The following is a 19,794-nucleotide window of genomic DNA, read 5'->3' on the forward strand; positions in this document are numbered from 1 at the left end:
TTTTTAAAGAGATAGGTAAAGATTCAATGATTAAAAATATAATAAAAGAAAAATTAAGTAAATATAGAGTAAATAAGTAAAAGTATAGATTAGAATATTATTATACAGACCAAGGGACTCATTTATAGATTATTTATATATTTAACTCATTATAAAACATTAAAATGGGCTGAGTATTGTGACTCATACCTGTAATCTCAGTGCTTTGGGAGCCTAAGGGGAAAGGATTGCTTGAGGCCAGGAGTTTGAAACCATCTTGAGCAACACAGCGAGACCCCATCCCCACAAAAAAATTAAAAATTAGCCAGATGTGGTGGTGCACACCTATAGTCCTACCTACTGTAGAGCTGACGTGGGAGGATAGCTTGAGCCCAGGAGTTCCAGGCTGCAGTGAGCTACGATCACGCCAGTACACTCCAGCCTGGACGGGTGACAGAGCAATACCCTGTGTCTAAAAAGAACAAGGCTAGGAGTGGTGGCTTATACCTGTATTCCTAGTATTTTGAGAGGCCAAGGTGGGAGGATCGCTTGAGCCCAGGAGTTTGAGACCAGCCTGGTCAACATAGTGAGGCCTCATCTCTATAAATTTAAAAAATTAGCTGGGTGTGGTGATGCACACCTGTGGTCCCAGCTACTCAAGAGACTGAGGCAGGAGGATCACTTAAGTCTGGGAGTTTGAGGCTGCAGTGAGCTGTGATCATGCCACTGTCCTCTAGCCCTGGGTGACAGAACTAGACCGTCTGTAGAAAACACAAATAAAATAAATTTAACACCACCCCTTCAAAAAAACCATTAAAATGGTTCCTATTGTTTATTTACTAAACTAAAAGGAGTTTTAATAATTAAATGGACTACATACAGCTTTTCAAATTGTTTGGAGCAATTTAAGTAGAGGCTCAAGTTATTCACTTAGAATGGCGTTTCCTTATCTGGTTATAGCTGACCTTTATATAGGCCTTTTAAATTTAGAGGTCAACTGATAAATGTCGGCTTTGCCTCTCAACAGTTTGTTGTCTTTTGTTTCTTCACGGTGGAAGGAATTTAAAGTAAACTTTAAAATTTTAAACAAATTACTATAAATCAGATAATGGGAGATGTTAATTTTCTGTTTCCCAGTGTTGCTAAAATTAGTAGGTATTGCCTTTATAACCAGGAAAAATATTCAAAAAGTTAATATAAATAACTTCTAGTAGTATTAATAGAACTAGAAACAGTTTATGTATCTTCAAAGTTACCTATGATGTGGGGAGGAGGTAAAGATAAAGGGAGAAGAAACAAACAATAAAACAGAAAGCAATTAGCAAGGAACATTCCAAAATAGGAAAAAATTACATGACAAATTAAACCAAATTTCTTATAACAATAAATATAAGTGGGATAAGCTCACCTTTTACAACCAGAAGGCTCACTACAATGTTTTTTTCAAAAAGTATAAAAACATACTTTGTTTTATGATACACATAAAAAAATCTTTTAGGATGGGCATACCATGTAAATTAACAGAAAGAAAGCAGAAGGGGGTCATAATATTCAGTATCATAAAATTTCAAAAATAATTAATGGGACAAATTATAATAGTGATGCATATAAGCTGTAATGTTGGTGTCAAGAATCTATCTGTACCCTTTACCATTATGTAATGGCCTTCTTTGTCTCTTTTGATCTTTGTTGGTTTAAAGTCTGTTTTATCAGAGACTAGGATTGCAATCCCTGCTTTTTTTTGCTTTCCATTTGCTTGGTATATCTTCCTCCATCCCTTTATTTTGAGCCTATGTGTGTGTCTGCATGTGAGATGGGTCTCCTGAATACAGCACACTAATGGGTCTTGAATCTTAATCCAGTTTGCCAGTCTGTGTCTTTTAATTGGGGCATTTAGCCCATTTACATTTAAGGTTAATATTGTTATGTGTGAATTTGATCCTGACATTATGATGATAGCTGGTTATTTTGCCTGTTATTTGATGCAGTTTCTTCCTAGCATCGGTGGTCTTTACAATTTGGCATATTTTTGCAGTGGCTGGTACCAGTTGTTCCTTTCCATGTTTAATGTTTCCTTCAGGAGCTCTTGTAAGACAGGCCTGGTGGTGACAGCATCTCTCAGCATTTGCTTATCTGTAAAGAATTTTATTTCTCCTTCACTTATGAAGCTTAGTTTGGCTGGATATGAAATTCTGGGTTGAAAGTTCTTTTCTTTAAGAATGTTGAATATTGGCCCCCACTCTCTTCTGGCTGCAAATCAAAACCACAATGAGATACTATCTCACACCAGTTAGAATGGCGATCATTAAAAAGTCAGAAAACAACAGATGCTGGAGAGGATGTGGAGAAACAAGAATGCTTTTACACTGTTGGTTTGAGTGTAAACTAGTTCAACTATTGTGGAAGACAGTGGTGATTCCTCAAGGATGTAGAACTAAAAATACCATTTGACCCAGCGATCCCATTACTGGGTGTATACCTAAAGGATTATAAATCATGTTACTATAAAGACACATGCACACGTATGTTTATTGCGGCACTATTCACAATAGCAAAGACTTGGAACCAACCCAAATGTCCATCAGTGATAGACTGGATTAAGAAAATGTGGCATATATACACCATGGAATACTATGCAGCCATAAAAAAGAATGAGTTCATGACCTTTGCAAGGATGTGGATGAAGCTGGAAAGCATCATTCTGAGCAAACTATCACAAGGACAGAAAACCAAACACTGCATGTCCTCACTCATAGGTGGGAATTGAACAATGAGAACACTTGGACACAGGAAGGGGAACATCACACACCAGGGCCTCTCATAGGGTGGGGAGCTGGGAGAGGGATAGCATTAGGAGAAATCCCTAATGTAAATGACAAGTTAATGGGTGCAGCAAACCAACATGGCACATGTATACCTATGTAACAAATCTGCACGTTGTGCACATGTACCCTAGAACTTAAAGTATAATTTTAAAAAAAGGAAAAAAAAAAGAATCTATATGTGCTAAATAATATAGAACTAAAATATAAAGGTCAAAAATGTGCAAAAAATAAAGAGAATTTTTAGAACTCAATAGTAGTTTAAAGCTTTTAGAGTACTCTTCTAAGTCTGTAACAGATAAAACTGATAATTATTCCTATATTCTATAATTTAATTCAATTGATATATAAGACAAGGAACTATATATTCTGAAAACAAAATATCTTCTCTGTAATTCATGAAACGTTTATAAAAAATGACCGTGCTTTTGGTCACAGGGAAAATTTCAGGTAATTCCAAAGAGTAGAAATGGGTTCCATTAGATTCTCTGCCTTCAGTACAATACAATTAGAGCTAAAGTAATACAGATAAAGAGGAAATCTGGTAATTTTCAGATCTTTTCTATCAATTCTTGGGTCAAAGGAAAAAATAAAAACTGCAGTTCTAAGCTATTATCTGCATAATATGATAACATGCATTTTCTTCTGTTTTTCTGGTAAACTATGTATTCTGATTTCAGGAAGGTAAAGGACAGCATTCAATAATAAATGTTTCTTCACCCTCTGTAAAGAGGAAGGCATTTTGTTTGATGTGAGATATGACTCTGAAAAGACTTAGCCTTGGGAACCTGTAAATCTGTTGGATTCTATCATAGAATGCACATTAGTAGTAAATTATTTAGGATGGATATATGGAGAATCCTCTATAGTTATATGTGTAGATTTGGTGTTCAGTGTGATTAATTTTTAACAGAGATACTTGTGATACCCCTATGAGAAGGAGAAGTATCATAGTTTGTTATGGCAGATTGATTGAACTGTGTATAATGTCTATAGATTTTGGGTTCTTTTTACCTCTGTCCCTTGTTTGCATCTCTTGTTCAGTATTCCTCTAGGACTCAAATTCTTCATCTGTGAATGAGGAAGTTGAATTAAAATATAAAGTTATTTATACATGTTATTTTTGTATAGCTGTGAATTCATTAAGTGAGTATTGAATGTTGGTTCCTATTTAGTCTGTAGGGTTTAAACTTATGCTGTGATGGGAGAGAGAAACAGGCTTAGGGTGCCATGAAAGCAGAGACAGGCAAGTATATCTTAGAAGGAAGGCGAGAGGAAAGGGCATTAGGGAAACTTTCACAGAGGCGGTGTGACATCTGAACTGGTCTTGAAGATAAATGAGTTTGTCAAGTAAACAAGAAAGAGAGTTCTAGGCTCAGGAAGTAGAATGTACAGAGGCAGAAAGAATGTATTTTACCTTTGGAAAAACACAGGCCATTCATGTGACGCTTAGCATGGGATTATGGAGTAGTAAGATATTAGACATTGAGGTATATGGCTCCCAAATCGTGAAAGCTTATTATGTCATACTAAATAATTTAGGCTTTAAATTAAAGACAATGACTAACCATGGAAATGTTTTCTATTTGGGTATGACACTGTAAAATTTAGTTGAAATGGATACAGGGATAGCAGTTAGAAAACTGTCAGTTCAGGTGAGACATGAATGGGAGTCTTAATTAAAATAATGGCAATGAGATGATATGCAGATTTATATAAAATGGATGGGCTTCATAGGGTCTGTGGGAGCCCTGGAAATGTATGTGAGATTTAACATGAATGTATTTTCCTTGGGACATGGTTCATACATTTCATCTGATCATACAACAGGGCTATTAGTGTAAATATATATATCACAGGAAAAATTGACACGATGACATTCTACAAACTATGAAGTTAGATAACTTTAAATTTTATTTTATTCATTAATGATTAATCTTTTTTTTTCACTTTCTGTAGCGGACAAGGCAAAATCTCAGCAAGTTCGGACCTCTAGTACAATAAGGCGAACCTCCTCTTTGGATACAATAACAGGACCTTACCTCACGGGACAGTGGCCACGGGATCCTCATGTTCACTACCCTTCATGCATGAAAGACAAAGCTACTCAGGTAAAATCAGGAAATCAAAATCAGATTATTACCCTGCACTTCTTCTGTTTTGATCACAGTAAAGAAAATGTAATATAATCAAATTTCCCCAAATTTGAAATACATCCAACCAAGGAAGAAAGGAAAAATCCATTGTTTTAAATAAACTTTGCAGTAATTGTTTTTTGTCATCTGGGTTTTAGAAGTTTTGAAACTCTTTAATACTTAAATAGCACATCAGTCTGTATTACATGGTTGTAGACACGTTGTAATTTTAAGAATTGCTTTCCAATAGAAATTAAAATGACTGGTAACCATTTTAGAAAATATAATTTTTTAAGAAGAGTTTGCACAGTTCTTGAAAATAATTTATAAAGTAGTAACAAATGCCTAATGAAATCTATGTTGGAGAATTTATTTTTTTCTGTTTAAAACCAAGACTAAAAGCCTTCAGAGGGAAATAGAAATTAACTGTCACATTTTCCCTGTTTTTGGAAGGATCTCCAAACTTTTGATTTGAAAAGCTTTTCCTCCACATCAGAAAAAAAATCTGAAAACATCTTTATTCCTGATTATCTGAGTTCTTGACCATACCTTCATAACAGTAGTCAATCAGCATTTATTGGCATAAAGAAGAATACTAAAAATATAAGAGATAGTCATTGGTTTTAAAAAACCTGCAGCACAGTCAGATAGATGAGATACACATTTATAAAAATTGGTAAAAGAAGACAGTGTATAATTCGACGTTAGATGAATGGAGTATGTAAATGTGAGGGCATCCAAAGGAAAGAGAACATTTTGGGCTTTGTAGGTTAGGGAAATAGAATAATTAGAGTTTCATGTCTGAAGACTGAGGAAAAAGAGAGTTTTGGACGTGATCTGTAAAACGCTGCTTCTCAGGTTTTGTCATTTTCTCAGGCAAGCTTGAAACTGTGAAATTGGCTTCTTCTTTATCATCTGTCTCATCAGTTCTGTCCTTGTAATATTTTATGCTGCTCTACTCTTTTGATTTCCATTCTTCATTTAGTGAGGAAGAGGATAAGTTTAATATGGCAGGCAGTGGAATTTCCAAATAGAAATAACTAGCAAAACTTAGAGGTGTGGGCCTGGACAGTTAGAGATCTGGACACAGATAATTAATTCAGAACCATCCTTCTAGAGGAGTTAGATTCACAAATATGATAAAATGTAGGTATAGAAAATAAAATTTAAAAATAATTTAAAAAAGAAAAAAATTTAAAAAAATGTACTTATAGAGTATGAAAGAAGAAGGTCAAGTGATGGAGGACTTAGTTTTTGGAAGGGTGCACACACACAAGAAAAAAACTAATATATTCATCTGAAAGCAGCAAGAGGAGGAGGGAGTTAATATTTATTAACTGTGTACCATGTACTGTTTGTTTTATAACCTGTTTCATTTAATTCTCAAAAGACCATTGCAACATTACACAGATGGAAAAGCAGTCACTCAGGGAACTTAAATGATTTATTTAGGAGCATAGAGCTAGAAAGTGTTGGAGCCAGATTTCTAACACAGGCTAATCTATTAACCAATATAAGCTCCATTTTTATTATTACTGAACTGGGATTATAGGATAATACAAACATACATATGTATGTATGTACCTAGTGCTGTGACACTGCACTAAAAAATGGTAGCTATTCTTTTTAGATTACCAAACCAACATATGAAATGAATGCTATTGCTGACACTATCGAGAGGGAAACATTATCTAGTTTTTTGTTTGTTTGTTTGTTTTGTTTTTTTTGAGACAGGAGTTTCTCTCTTGTTGCCCAGGCTGGAGTGCAATGGTGTGATCTCAGCTCACGGCACCCTCCGTCTCCCAGGTTCAAGTGATTCTCCTGCCTCAGCTTCCCGAGTAGCTGGGATTACAGGTGCCTGCCACCATGCCCAGCTAAGTTTTTGTATTTAGTAGAGATGGGGTTTCACCATGTTAGTCAAGCTGGTCTCGAACTCCTGACCAAAGGTGACCCACCTGTCTTAGCCTCCCAAAGTGCTGAGATTACAGGCATGCGCCACCACTCCTGGCCCAGAAATATTATCTTATTCGCTCTTCACAAAAATTCTGAAAAAGAAGAGAAGCCAGAGAAACAGCGAAAGGCTAAGTGAAAAACTGGAATAGTGAAGCCTTAGAAGTCAGAGGAGAAAGCTATTCTAAGAAAGGAAAAAATTGTTGACAGTATCAGATGCTAAAGAGAGGTCATGGTGATTAAGGACCACATTTAGGGATCAGAGGCACATTGTCTTGGAGAGTGCAGTATTGGAGATAATGCTAGAGTAGGAGACCCTGCTATTTGAGAGTTAAGAGAGTGATGTGGAGATAGAAGAAAAGAACGCTGGATATGTTTCTTACACATGTCTGATTTTTTATCTGTGCAGTGGGGTTAATAAAACGTAACCCATAATATTACTGTGTGATTAAGTATGATAATATTGAAGGTAAATTTGGCAAATACTATATACACATTTAAGTTATTAGTAGTATATGTAGACATGCCCGCTTGTAACATTTGCAGGGTCTGCAGCAAATATAAAGACCAATATACTATATGTACGTAAGTTAAATGAACAAATTATTGAGTAAAATACATTTTGTCCTCCCCCCACTACCCAATGACGAATAATCTTCATATGGACCTGGAAGATGAGGTTTAAACTAAGAATTCTCAGATTCTTCAGAGTTACATGCCGGTATATGTCCACATGGGGCAGGCCCACCAAGCCCACTAGGCCCACCTCGTCTGAGCCTAAGTCCCATTCTCTTCCTACCCTGCAATCTATTCTGTACTTTAAGCTGGCTTTACACATACACTTGGACCCACCAGTTCTCACATTCAAGTGCCATCCTCAAAAAGCAAGAACCAGGGAATGGGTCTGCAGACCTTAGAAGCCAAGCCTACTGCTGTTTGTTCAGGAAATTCCTGGTTTTAGATTACCTGGAGTATATTCTACAGCCAGGCATGGGCTCATAACGTCCATGCTCTTTGCTCCCAAGGTCTCTTATCCCATGGGGAGGGACATGGCTGCTAGAAGGCCAGATGAATTTCTCCTGAATTTTGAGGTCCAGGATAAGGGCTTGTCTGGCTTGCATCTATCTGGATGTAGGTCATTTATTTGAGAAGTTTGACATTGAAAAGAAGGTAAAATATAGGGCTCATTTTACAGATGAGGAACCTGAGGCTTAGAGAAGTTAAGTAATTTGTACATCATTACATAGCTGTACATTAATATGTACTACATACATATTACGTCGTTATGTAATATGTACTACATACATATTACGTCATTATGTAATATGTACTACATACATATTACGTCGTTATGTAATATGTACGTAGTACGTATTAAGCGTGAGGACAGTGAACCCAGACCTGGCTGATTCTAAAGCGTTTCCTTTTTTTTCTTCAGCTGTCTATTGCCTTTTATGGCAACCACTAACTACTAACCTACTTCTTGCCTCACAAGCGTAAGAAATGGTCCTTCCCTAACTATTTATTAGTTTAATTGAAGATACAAGAGATGAACATATGAGATACTTTTTATGGCGACATCCATTTCTCCTGGATTAGCTGTTGAACTCTTAGGGTGGGAAGAACTTGTTTTATTTATGTAGTGGAATTATGTAGTGGACATTGGTGGAAGGAAGGTGGTATACTCAGCTTGCTACAGACATTAAACACCTGGTTTGTTTGGCCTTGGTGGAGGGTGTCTTGAGGGTGTTTTTCCTTTTATATTTCTGTTTCAACTACCTTAATTATTGAGAGCTTGACATAAAAAAATTAATATTGTTTAGTATGTTTACATATTAAAAAGAAGTAGCATAATGTTGTGAAAAGATTGTAGACTTTGGAACCAGATCATGTATTCAAATCAAGGCCCACTGAGGGAACTTTCCGGGATAATGAAAATGTTAATTAAAAAATTAGTTAATTTTAATTAAGTAAAAATTATTTATATATTAATGGTGTATAGCATGGTAGACACACACACATTTGAAATGATTACATCAATCTATTTAACATATGCATTACCTCATTTTTTTATGTGTGGTGAGAACACTTAAAATCTACTCTCTTAGCAATTTTCAAATATGCCATATATTTTACTGTAGTCATTATGATGTATAGTAGATCACTTGAAGTTGTTTCTTGTAACTGAAATTTTGTGTCCTTTGACCAGCATCTCCCAAGGACTCCTAGCCTCTGATAACCACTATTCTACTCTCTATTTCTGTAAGTTAAATGTTGTGTATCTTTTTTTTTTTTTTTTTTTTTGAGACAGGGTCTTATTCTGTTGCCCAGGCTGGAGTGCGGTGATGTGATCTTGGCTCACTTCAACCTCTGCCCCTCAGATTCAAGCAATTCTCATGCCTCAGCCTCCCAAGTAGCTGGGAATTAGCTGGGACTACAGGCCCCTGCCATCACGTCCAGCTAATTTTTGTATTTTTAGTAGAGGTGGAGTTTCACCAGTAGAGAGGCTGGTCTTGAACTCCTTGCCTCAAATGATCCACTAGACTTGACCTCCCAGAGTGTTGGGATTACAGGCATGAGCCACCATGCTTGGCCAGTGTTATATGTCTTAATAGAAGTTTGGGTTATGTTGGCGAATTCATTTATCGGAACTTACCCAAGTATACACTTGTGCATTTTGCTGTATAACTTTAACTTTAAAAATACAGAATATGAACAGAAAACAAATACTGAACTCAGATGTTTAGAGATGAAGTATACTGCTGTCTGCAACTTTGAAATGAATAAAAAATAAGATCAATTGATGGGTGGATACCTAGATAGATAGCTGGTGGAGTAAATAGAGCAAAATGTTATTTAGAGAAGCTCAGTATTGGCTTTATGGGCCTTCACTGAACAGTTTTTTTTTTAACTGTTCTGTTTGAAATTTTTATTAGTAAAATGTTAAAAAAAAATTCATGACCCACTGACTTAACTGCTTTGTGACCCAGTCTTAAGCTTTCTTTTCTGTAAATTGAAGTTAGTAATACCCGATTTGCACATTCACACGTTTATTCTGAGGATTATAAGATACAGCTTTACATTTTTAAGGCCTCTGAAGAAATGGATCACTGCTGGTTATTTAGAGTCATCTGTTTAGCCTTGTAGAAAGAAAAACTAAAATCCATTTGTGAAATTTAATATTTTATTACTGTAGCCTTGCAGATACAACCTTTTTAAAACAAAAAATGCATTACCAACTCTTAAAATTGAACTTGCAATTAAGGTTACTGTAATAAAACAGTAATGTTTCATCAGTCTTCACCCCATAGTCTGAGGTGTAGTCTCTGGACAAATTTTAAATTCTGTGTTTGAATGTGTTTTTAAATGCGAAAGTAATATATATTCTTTTGTAAAGTGGTCAAGTAATAAAAATAATATATACAGCAATAATCAGAGGTATTTCCTACAACTTCCCAGGTATAGTAATGATTAGAGCTATTCATAAATATTGGCATTCTCTCTCCTGGGCACATGATAGAATTCTACTTCTCTGCCCACTTGAAGTTAAGTGTGGCCATGAGACTTGATTTGGGAAGATGCTTTAAAAACTGGTGCATTCTCTCTGACAGGGAAGTAACTGTTCACTCCTACTCTGTCCATCTGGATCACTGACAGTGACAAGCATAGCCTTCTTAATGACCCATACGTGTAGTGTGAGCAAGAAATTAACTTTTGCAGTTTTAAGTCATTTGGATTTGGAGATTGTGTAGTTACTATCCTATAATCTAGTCTTTACTAATATGCAAAGTATAACCCTTTTAAACAAATTTTTGTAGGCCTTTCAGAGCATAGTATGTTATTTTTATTAATTAAAAGCTTTTCAAAAGATTCAGTGTGGACATAAAATCAGTATCAAAATAGAATGAAAAAAAAAACCTGAGCACTGGAAGTGGTTTTTTTTTTTCTTAGAGTTTTGCCGTTTGCTTAATTAACTTGTTTTCTTAATCTTATTTAAACATTTAAAAATTGTATCTTTAATAGTTTATTTTCCTGTTATACCTTTATTTGAGTTTTATAGGCCTTAAACTTTTTCTGATACAGTTAGATGCGATTTTCTTTGTATGAGTAGTCCATCCAAAACAGCCCCTGGAACAGACTACCTCAGTCTCAAAATATCAACTCTTTTGAAATGTCTATTAAACTAGAAGACATGATGGTGTTAATCTACAGAGCTAATTTTCATTAACAAGCTTTCTGCAAGTGAATGTATTCAGTCTTAACAAGAGAAACCACCACTGCCTTCTTGCGTCTTTCTTCTTTTTAAATGAGGATTTAAAATGCTATTGATTAGATTTATATTCTAATAAAATGATGGATTTAATGCTTTTTATATATAACTTGTAAAAGAAAAAAGTCACTTGCCTAAACATAGAATTTCCACTTTAGGAATCTGCTCCCTGCCAAGGTCAGCATCCTGTCATAATATCTTATAAAATCTCTGTGCTTCTCAGTTCTTGCAGGGATGCTTAGTGATATATTTATAGACATTCTATAATCATCCCAGAATGTTTTTAATTCAGCTAAATTAAAAGAAGTAAATATTTCAGGTTATGTATTTTTGGGTTTTATCTGATTTTGTTTTAAAAATAATGCTTTTTGATGGTAAAATAATCCATCATATATTTGATGGCAAAATAATCCATAATATAGAAGGACATGAATAGTAGCCACTAACTCCCTAGGCCTACTACTTAAAAAAAGTATTATTAACAGGTTTTTGGGGGACACATATTTTGAGAAATTTTCTGTACCTATAGAAATATATTGTTTAGACATATACACACAGAGATGGAATCATACTTTATATCATATTACTGACTTGCTTTTTCCATTTGATGGATCATGGGCATCTCTCCTTATAACATATAAATCCCTACCTCATTTTTTTTTTCTATTTTTAAAGTTGTGGTAAAATATATATAACATGCTAGGGAGGCATGGTAGCCTGTGCTTGTAATCCCAGCTACTCAGGAGGCTGAGGCAAGAGAATCGCTTGAACCCAGGAGGTGGAGGTTGCAGTGAGCCGAGATCATGTGACTACATTCCAGCCTGGGCAACAGAGTGAGACTCTGTCTCCTCCCACAAAAAAAAAATAATGAAATTTACCATGAGTGAAAATGAATTAACCATTTTTTAAATGTACAGTTCCATAGCATTAAGTGCATTCACATTATTGTACAACCATTATCTCCATCCATGTCTAATACTTTTTTACTTTTTCCAGCTGAAACTCTGTGTTTATTAAATACTAGCTCTCCATCCTCCCCACCACACCCCAGCCTCTGGTAGCCATCATTCTACTTTCTGTCTCTGTGAATATACTCTAGGAACCTCATATAAGAAAAATCATACAGTATTTTCCTTTTTTGTCTGGTTTATTTTACTTAGTATAATGATTTCAGGATTCGACATTGTAGCTATGTGTCAAAATTTCCTTCCTTTTTAAAGCAGAATAATATTCCATTAGATATACATACCACATTTTCTTTATCCATTCATCTATGGGTGGACATTTAGGTTGTTTCTGCTTTTTGACAGTTGCGAATAATGCTGCTAGCAACATTAGTGTGTGGGTATCTTTTCGAGTCTTGGCTTTCAGTTCTTTTGTATATATTTCCAGAAGTAGAACTGCTAGATCATAGTGTAATTCTGTGTTTAAATTTTTGATGAACTGACGTACTGTCTTCCACTATGGCTGTACTATTTTATACTCACATTAGCAACGCACAGGGGTCCAGTTGTTTTTTGTTGTTGTTGTTGTTGTTTTTTGTTTTTTTGTTTGTTTTTTGAGATGGAGTCTCGCTGTGTCGCCCAGGCAAGAATGCAGTGGCACTATCTTGGCTCACTGCAAGCTCTGCCTCCCGGGTTCACGCCATTCTCCTGCCTCAGCCTCCCCAGCAGCTGGCACTACAGGCACACGCCACCACGCCCGGCTAATTTTTTGTATTTTTAGTAGAGACGGGGTTTCACTGTGTTAGCCAGGATGGTCTCAATCTCTCGACCTTGTGATCCGCTTGCCTCGGCCTTCCAAAGTGCTAGGATTACAGGCATGAGTCACTGCGCCCAGCCAGGGGTCCAGTTTTTCTACATCTTTGCCAATATTTTCTTTTTTCCTTTTTTAAAACATAATAGTCACCCTGGTATCTTACTGTGATTTTTGATTTGTATTTTCTAAATGATTAATGATGCTGAGCATCACTTCATCTGCTTTTTGGCCATCTGTATTTCTTTTTTGGAGAAATGTCTATTCAAGTCCTTTGTCTGTTTCTGAATTGGGTTTTTTGTTGTTGAGTTTTAGGAGTTCTTTATATATACTGGATATCAATCTCTTATCAGATACATGGTTTGCAAATATTTTCTCCCATTCTGTGGGTTGCCTTTTTATTCTTTTTTTTTTTTTTTTTTTTTTTTTTGAGATGGAGTCTCGCTCTGTCACCCAGGCTGGAGTGCAGTGGTGTGATCTCGGCTCACTGCAAGCTCCACCTCCTGGGTTCATGCCATTCTCCTGCCTCAGCCTCCCGAGTAGCTGGGACTACAGGTGCCTGCCACCATGCCCGGCTAATTTTTTGTATTTTTTAGTAGAGACGGGGTTTCACCGTGTTAGCCAGGATGGTCTTGATCTCCTGACCTCGTGATCCGCCCGCCTCAGCCTCCCAAAGTACTGGGATTACAGGTGTGAGCCACCACGCCTGGCCAGGTTGCCTTTTTATTCTTTTGATAGTGTACTGGTTTTTAATTTTGATAAAGTCCAGTTTATCTATTTTTCCATTTGTTGCCTGTACGTTTGTTGGCATATTCAAGAAATCCTTGCCAAATCCAGTGTCAGGAAGCTTTCTTCTTATTTTCTTCTAAGAATTTTAGCCTTTAAGTTTATGTCTTTGATCCATTTGAGTCCATTTTTGTATAAGGTAAGAGTCCAACTTCGTTCTTTTGGATGTGAATATCCAGTTCTCCCAGCACCAGTTGTTGAAAAGGCTGTCCTTTTCCCATTGAATGGCCTTGACACCCTTATCAAAAATCAATTTACCGTATATGCTAGGGTTTATTTCTGGCTGCTGTATTTATCACAGTGGTCTGTGCCTTGTGGCTTTTTGCGTTATGCCATAATTGGGAAAGATTTTTTCCACTCCAAGTTAAAAAATTTCATTTAAACTATATTTTCTTTTAATAGTTTTATGTTTCTTTTTAAATATTTGTGTCTTTGATATTTCTGGAGTTTATTTTGATGGAAGGCATGAGGTGATATCCAGCTTTATTTATTTTTCAAAGTGACTAACAGTTGATAAAGAGTTTATCTTTTCCCTGCTGATTTGAGATATTGTTATATCATAAATTTCCGTTCTTATTTGGATCTCTTTCTGGCTTCTCACTATATACCATTAATATCTTTTTTAATACTGAATGATTTTAATTTGTATTGCTTAGTAATTCATTTTAATAATTTGTATGGCTAGTCTTGCGTATTTATTTTTCTCAGTTAATTTTATAATTTGTACAATTCCTCAAAATGTTTTATATTACAATTAAATATGAATTCAGGGGAATTGTTACCATATTGAATCTTATCCAAGAAAGGGGTATATCTTTTTATTCATTCAAGTATTATGTTTGCCCTTCAGAATATTTTACAACTTCTTATTGGAACAACACATTTCTTGTTAAACTTATATCTAAATATTTTGTCTTTTTTGGTTGCTGTTGTAATTAGGATATTTAATATCTAATTTACATACAGGACATCTTCAACTTGACTTTTCTTGTTTCTAGTAATTTTTAGGTAAGTTTCTTTGGTTTTTCGGCTGTACGATCATCCAAATAGTAATTCTACATCCTTTTCGTTATTTATTTCTTGGTATGTGTCCTCTTTTGGAATTGCATTTGTTGCCACTCCCAGAACCATGTAAACTAACAGTTATGGTACTGAAGGCCTTGACTTTTTTTTTTTTTTTTTTTTTGAGACGGAGTCTTGCTCTGTCGCCCAGGCTGGAGTGCAATGGCACTATCTTGGCTCACTGCAGCCTCCACCTTCTAGGTTCAAGTGATTCTCCTGCCTTAGCCTCCCGAGTAGCTGGAATTACAGGCGCCCGCCACCATGCCCAGCTAATTTTTTAATTTTTTTAGTAGAGACGGGGTTTCACCATGTTGGTCAGGCTGGTCTCAAATTCCTCAGATGGACCTCAGGTGATCCACCCATCTCGGCCTCCCAAAGTGCTGAGATGACAGATGTGAGCCACTGCACCCGGCTGCCTTGGCCTCTTTCTTGACTCTAATGGTAATGTATCTAGTTTACTCACTGGACAAGGTATAGTGACATTTGCTGTGAGGCATGTGTGCTTGTTATACGTAGAGTACACATGCTTATTTTACTAATGGTTTTTCTTGTTTTAATCAGGAATAATAATTTATGTGGAAAATGCCATTTCATCAGTGAATATGTTTGTTAATTTTATATTTGTTTATTATTCAGCAATGAGTTCTTAATTTTTTTTCATGAGCCTTAGAGTATTTTTACACTTGCTTCATAAACGGGTTTTGCAAGATTTCCTTCCTCTGTGCTCTAGCATAACACAGTATAAATATCATCTGAATTCTGTCACTTGGGTCTGAAAGGATTTTACCTAAGTAACTTACTAGCCTAGTATGTTTTTGGATTGTAGCACTTTAGAAAATTTTCTTAATTTCTTCCATGGCACTTGGTCTCTTGGTTGATATCAGGGAGAGATTTCAAAACTTGTATTCTCTGAGGGGTGAGAGATGGGATGGTTAGATCTTAAATAAAATTACATATACTGATACTTCCCTTTCTCCAGGTGATGTTATTATTATATTTGGTATTTTATTGTTTTAAATTAATTTTTTAAAGTTAAACTATGAAACATGAGACATGCCAAAAGCACATAAAGCAATTTCTCTTAATCTCATTAGACTTCAGTGTATGGAGTTTTATGATCCTGCCTCTATGTCAGCATCTTTCCCTAGAAATCCATTTGTTTTTATTTGTTTTTAAGAAACAGATCCAGACTAAGTACTTGGCATTTGGCTTTAGGCAACATTCAATAAAGTTAACTAACTCTGAACTAAAACATATATATTCTTTTCTGTTGACGTCATATTTAAAGTACCTAGCCTTTTCCTCCATTCCTGAAAGGAGCTTGGTTAGGGAGGACTTTAGTCAAAGGAATAGATGATGCACCTCAAATACTTACTGATATAAAAAATAACTTTCAGTTTTATCAGTCTGATCAGAAATTCATTTCCTGACCAAAAGTCACACTTTATACAGCTGTCTGAGTTTCCTGTGCCCTTGTCAAAGGGCTTGCTGTTGAAATATATTTAAGAAACAGCAGTTGCTGAAACATTTTAGGGGCTGGGGGACTTCTTCATGAAATGGAAGCAAGACTGAAGATTTGACTGTTTTTGCCTCTTAGATTGCATTCTAGGGGTCTAAATTATTTTTTATGGAGCTGGCCCCTGACTGGCTGTTGAGATCACCTTACTTTTTCTCTCAGCCATCATCTAATTATGAGACAGAGGATTGTAGAATCCTAGAGTTGAATAGTTCACACCAAATTAGTCATGTTCCTGGTTTAGGGAGTAATGTCTTTGGTTGCTAAAGGAATATACTCAGTTATATTAATGAAAGATTTTAACCCATAACTAAAATATTTTAACATTTTATTCATTAGTTTCAAATACCATCTCTAAAATTACCAAAGTCAAAATTCTACTTATTAATTTTAATAGGTTATGTGTTCATTTGTTTCAAAAGTAGAAAGTATACAGCGAAAGGCCTTTCCCATACCCCCGTTACCCTGATACTCAGTTTTCTTCCCTTTACGAGAAACATTTAGCTGGAAACAAAATTAACCTGTTTTTCTTCATTGCTTTCTCATGCCTTTGCCCCTAAGCACACTCTAGGTAAAATTGTGAAATAGGTTGTATTTATTTGGAATAACACTCTTACTCTGGTCCCCTGACCTGTGTTGGTTTTGTACATTGACTTATACATTGGTTCTCAACTTGTTATATCTTGTATCAATTTTCTATGAAAAATTCCTGTGATAATATTAAACAGAATTTACTGAGAAAGACATTTTTACGTTAGAGACATTATGCCTTAACAATTAAGATCGCCCGGGCGCGGTGGCTTACGCCTGTAATCCCAGCACTTTGGGAGACCGAGGTGGGCAGATCATGAGGTCAGGAGATCAAGACCATCCTGGCTAACATGGTGAAACCCCGTCTCTACTAAAAATACAAAAAATTAGCCGGGTGTGGTGGTGGGCACCTGTAGTCCCAACTACTCAGGAGGCTGAGGCAGGAGAATGGCGTGAACCCGGGAGGTGGAGCTTGCAGCGAGCTGAGATCGCACCACTGCACTCCAGCCTGGGCGACAGAGCGAGACTCCATCTCAAAAACAAACAAACAAAAAACAATTAAGATCATAGAGTTATAGTTTAAAATTAGGTCATAGTTTACGGTATGGTATGAGAAAGCAGTATGCCTCTCAAGGTATACTGTTTTGTATAAATGAATGAATAAATGAATGATTGATATGGGAGATACCATATTGTTAGGAACCAGTATAAACCAAGGGAAAACTTTTCCATGCTATTGGAATTCTAACAGCTTTTGGGGGACAACTATTATTGTCAACATAGCCTATTGCAATGAGGATTATATGAAATAATCCATGTTAAGCTTCTAGCACAGTATCTATGACATAACAGACACTGATACTTATTAGTTGCCTTTGATTAGAATCAATAGTATTTTACTGTTACCGGGTTTAAATATAATAATATGGAATTAAGTGGACAGGAAAAGTCTTTATTACTAGTATCAACTATTGATTATACAATTATGAACATTAGGTCTGGACTGGTAGGAAATGGCATAGAAATGATACAAGTGACCCCAGAGCATGTGAGGGCTGTGAAATTCAATAAATAATTTCTGGTAGGTCAGGATTCATTCAGTCAGAGGTAGTTATTGTGTGTTTGCTGTCTTACAAATAAGAAATGGTACTTCAAATCTATAGGTTCAGGTACAGGAGAGTGTATTTACATTCTTAGGAAAGCTACTCCCTCCTCCATTACTTAGTTATCCTATTGGTGATATTCATGCCATCATCTTAGCACTATTAGTTTTTATGACTTCAGTGGGTGTTTTTTAGAATGGTGTGAAAAATATTTTTGGCCGTATGTAGTAATCACCTGTGTTGCTGATTTTCTGTCAGATGTAAGAGATTTTAAAACAATAACATGTTCAAAGCTAGCAAGAAAAATGAGTGGGTATATGGTCAACATGACACCTTGAGTGCAGAATCCGTATCTTATTGATTTCAATTTTTTAGTCTAACACTGGTTTTCAAACTTTAGAACCCATCAGAATAATCTGAAAAGGTTGCTTAAAAAATAAGAAGTATATTTCTGGGCCTTATCTAAGAGTTCCAGATCTAGTAGTCTGAGGTTGAGCCTGACAATTTGCTTTTCTAATATGTGACGATGCTGCTGCTCATCTGGTGACTGCACTTTGAAACTGGTCTAACATAATGAGCACAAAACTGAGCATAGAGTTGGAGCTTGATAAAAAATTTGAATATATAACTGCTGCTATTACTGAATTCCTAAAGCTTAAAAAAAACCTTCCAACTTTACATAAAATAAAAATGCAGTCTTAACTTTCACAGTGTTTTGTTTGAGCTGAATTCTGCCTTTTTCTACACTCTTTGCTAATCAGAGCAGCTATTTACTGTATCTGGTTATCACTCTTCCCAGAAAGGCAAAGGATAATTACACTAGAACCACAATCTTTTGTGCTGCTTTGTAATACTTCATCAGGATAGACTTTTCAAAATAATATTTAAAGAAGTTTTAAAAGAAGTTAAAAATTTTTTTATTAGTCAAAAGAAAAACAAATTTTTGTAAACAAAAACAAATATTTGTAAATAATGAAGGGTTTGTCATTACCTATTCTAAACTTTTTATAATTTAAGATTAGTCTGTGGTCATAATTAATTCTTAATATAGGTATAATTGATTTTTCACCTAATTACATCTCATTTCTTGCTAGGTTTACCATTGCTATAAGTACTATAAAATAATTAGCAGTCAGTACTCATATTTCTATAATTGATTTATAAACTACAATAAATTTTAAGACCAGTGATGAACCACATTAAATAGATTTTTTAATATTTAAATAAGATTAAAGAATTTTGTTATGTTTTTGTTGATGGATTTTTTTTTAAGTGGCTTTAGACTTTTGCACATTGACAAATAATGTTTTTTGCTAGGAGTTAGTTTGAGCTGGTTTGAAGTTGATAAAACTGAAAAGCATATTGGCCCTTTCTAGTTAGTGAATAAAGATATACATAACAAAAGCACCCAGTATTTAAGCTTTTTGGTTGATCTAGCCAAAAATAATTTTTCTAATGGTATTCATTTTGAAGCCTCTTTAGTCCTGTGCAGTGGGATTATTCCCTTTGTATTTTACTTAGAGAAAAAGTGGTTCTCACACAGGTTGGAGCTGGGAGGATGGCCCTAGAGGTTGGAAAGAAATTTCATAGTCTGGACTTAGGAGACTTCCAGGGAGTGAGAATAAAAAAGGACCCCTTCTACCTATAGGTATCCTTTTTACATAGAGGCTTTTTTTTTTCCAACTACCTTTTTTGTTAATAGTCTTACAGATAGGTTTTAGTTCTGCATTGTTCAAGTGTACAGAAGTTTCATTTCTTTTAAATGATGGTATGATATTACAATTTTTCCTAAATTTATTTGACTGTGGAACCCTTTTTGTCTACTGCTTTTAACACCAAAGGCATGGTTATATGTAGCACTATTTAAAAAATTCTAGTCTAGATT

At 35.4% G+C, this 19,794-nt stretch overlaps 1 protein-coding gene across 6 annotated transcripts in view; it reads left to right on the top strand.

Moving 5' to 3' along the window:
- The window catches only part of GLCCI1 (glucocorticoid induced 1), a 120,450-nt gene that overhangs the window by 30,213 nt on the left and 70,443 nt on the right, over positions 1-19,794 (top strand). For all 6 annotated transcript variants that reach the window (XM_518970.9, XM_009452644.5, XM_009452643.5 and 3 more), the window contains exon 2: positions 4,761-4,912. In XM_518970.9, the coding sequence (XP_518970.5) occupies positions 4,761-4,912 (152 nt within the window). The remainder of the gene's footprint in view (positions 1-4,760; positions 4,913-19,794) is intronic.

This window comes from Pan troglodytes, chromosome 6, assembly GCF_028858775.2.
Source record: "Pan troglodytes isolate AG18354 chromosome 6, NHGRI_mPanTro3-v2.0_pri, whole genome shotgun sequence".
In the NCBI taxonomy this organism is placed as follows: Eukaryota; Metazoa; Chordata; class Mammalia; order Primates; family Hominidae; genus Pan; species Pan troglodytes.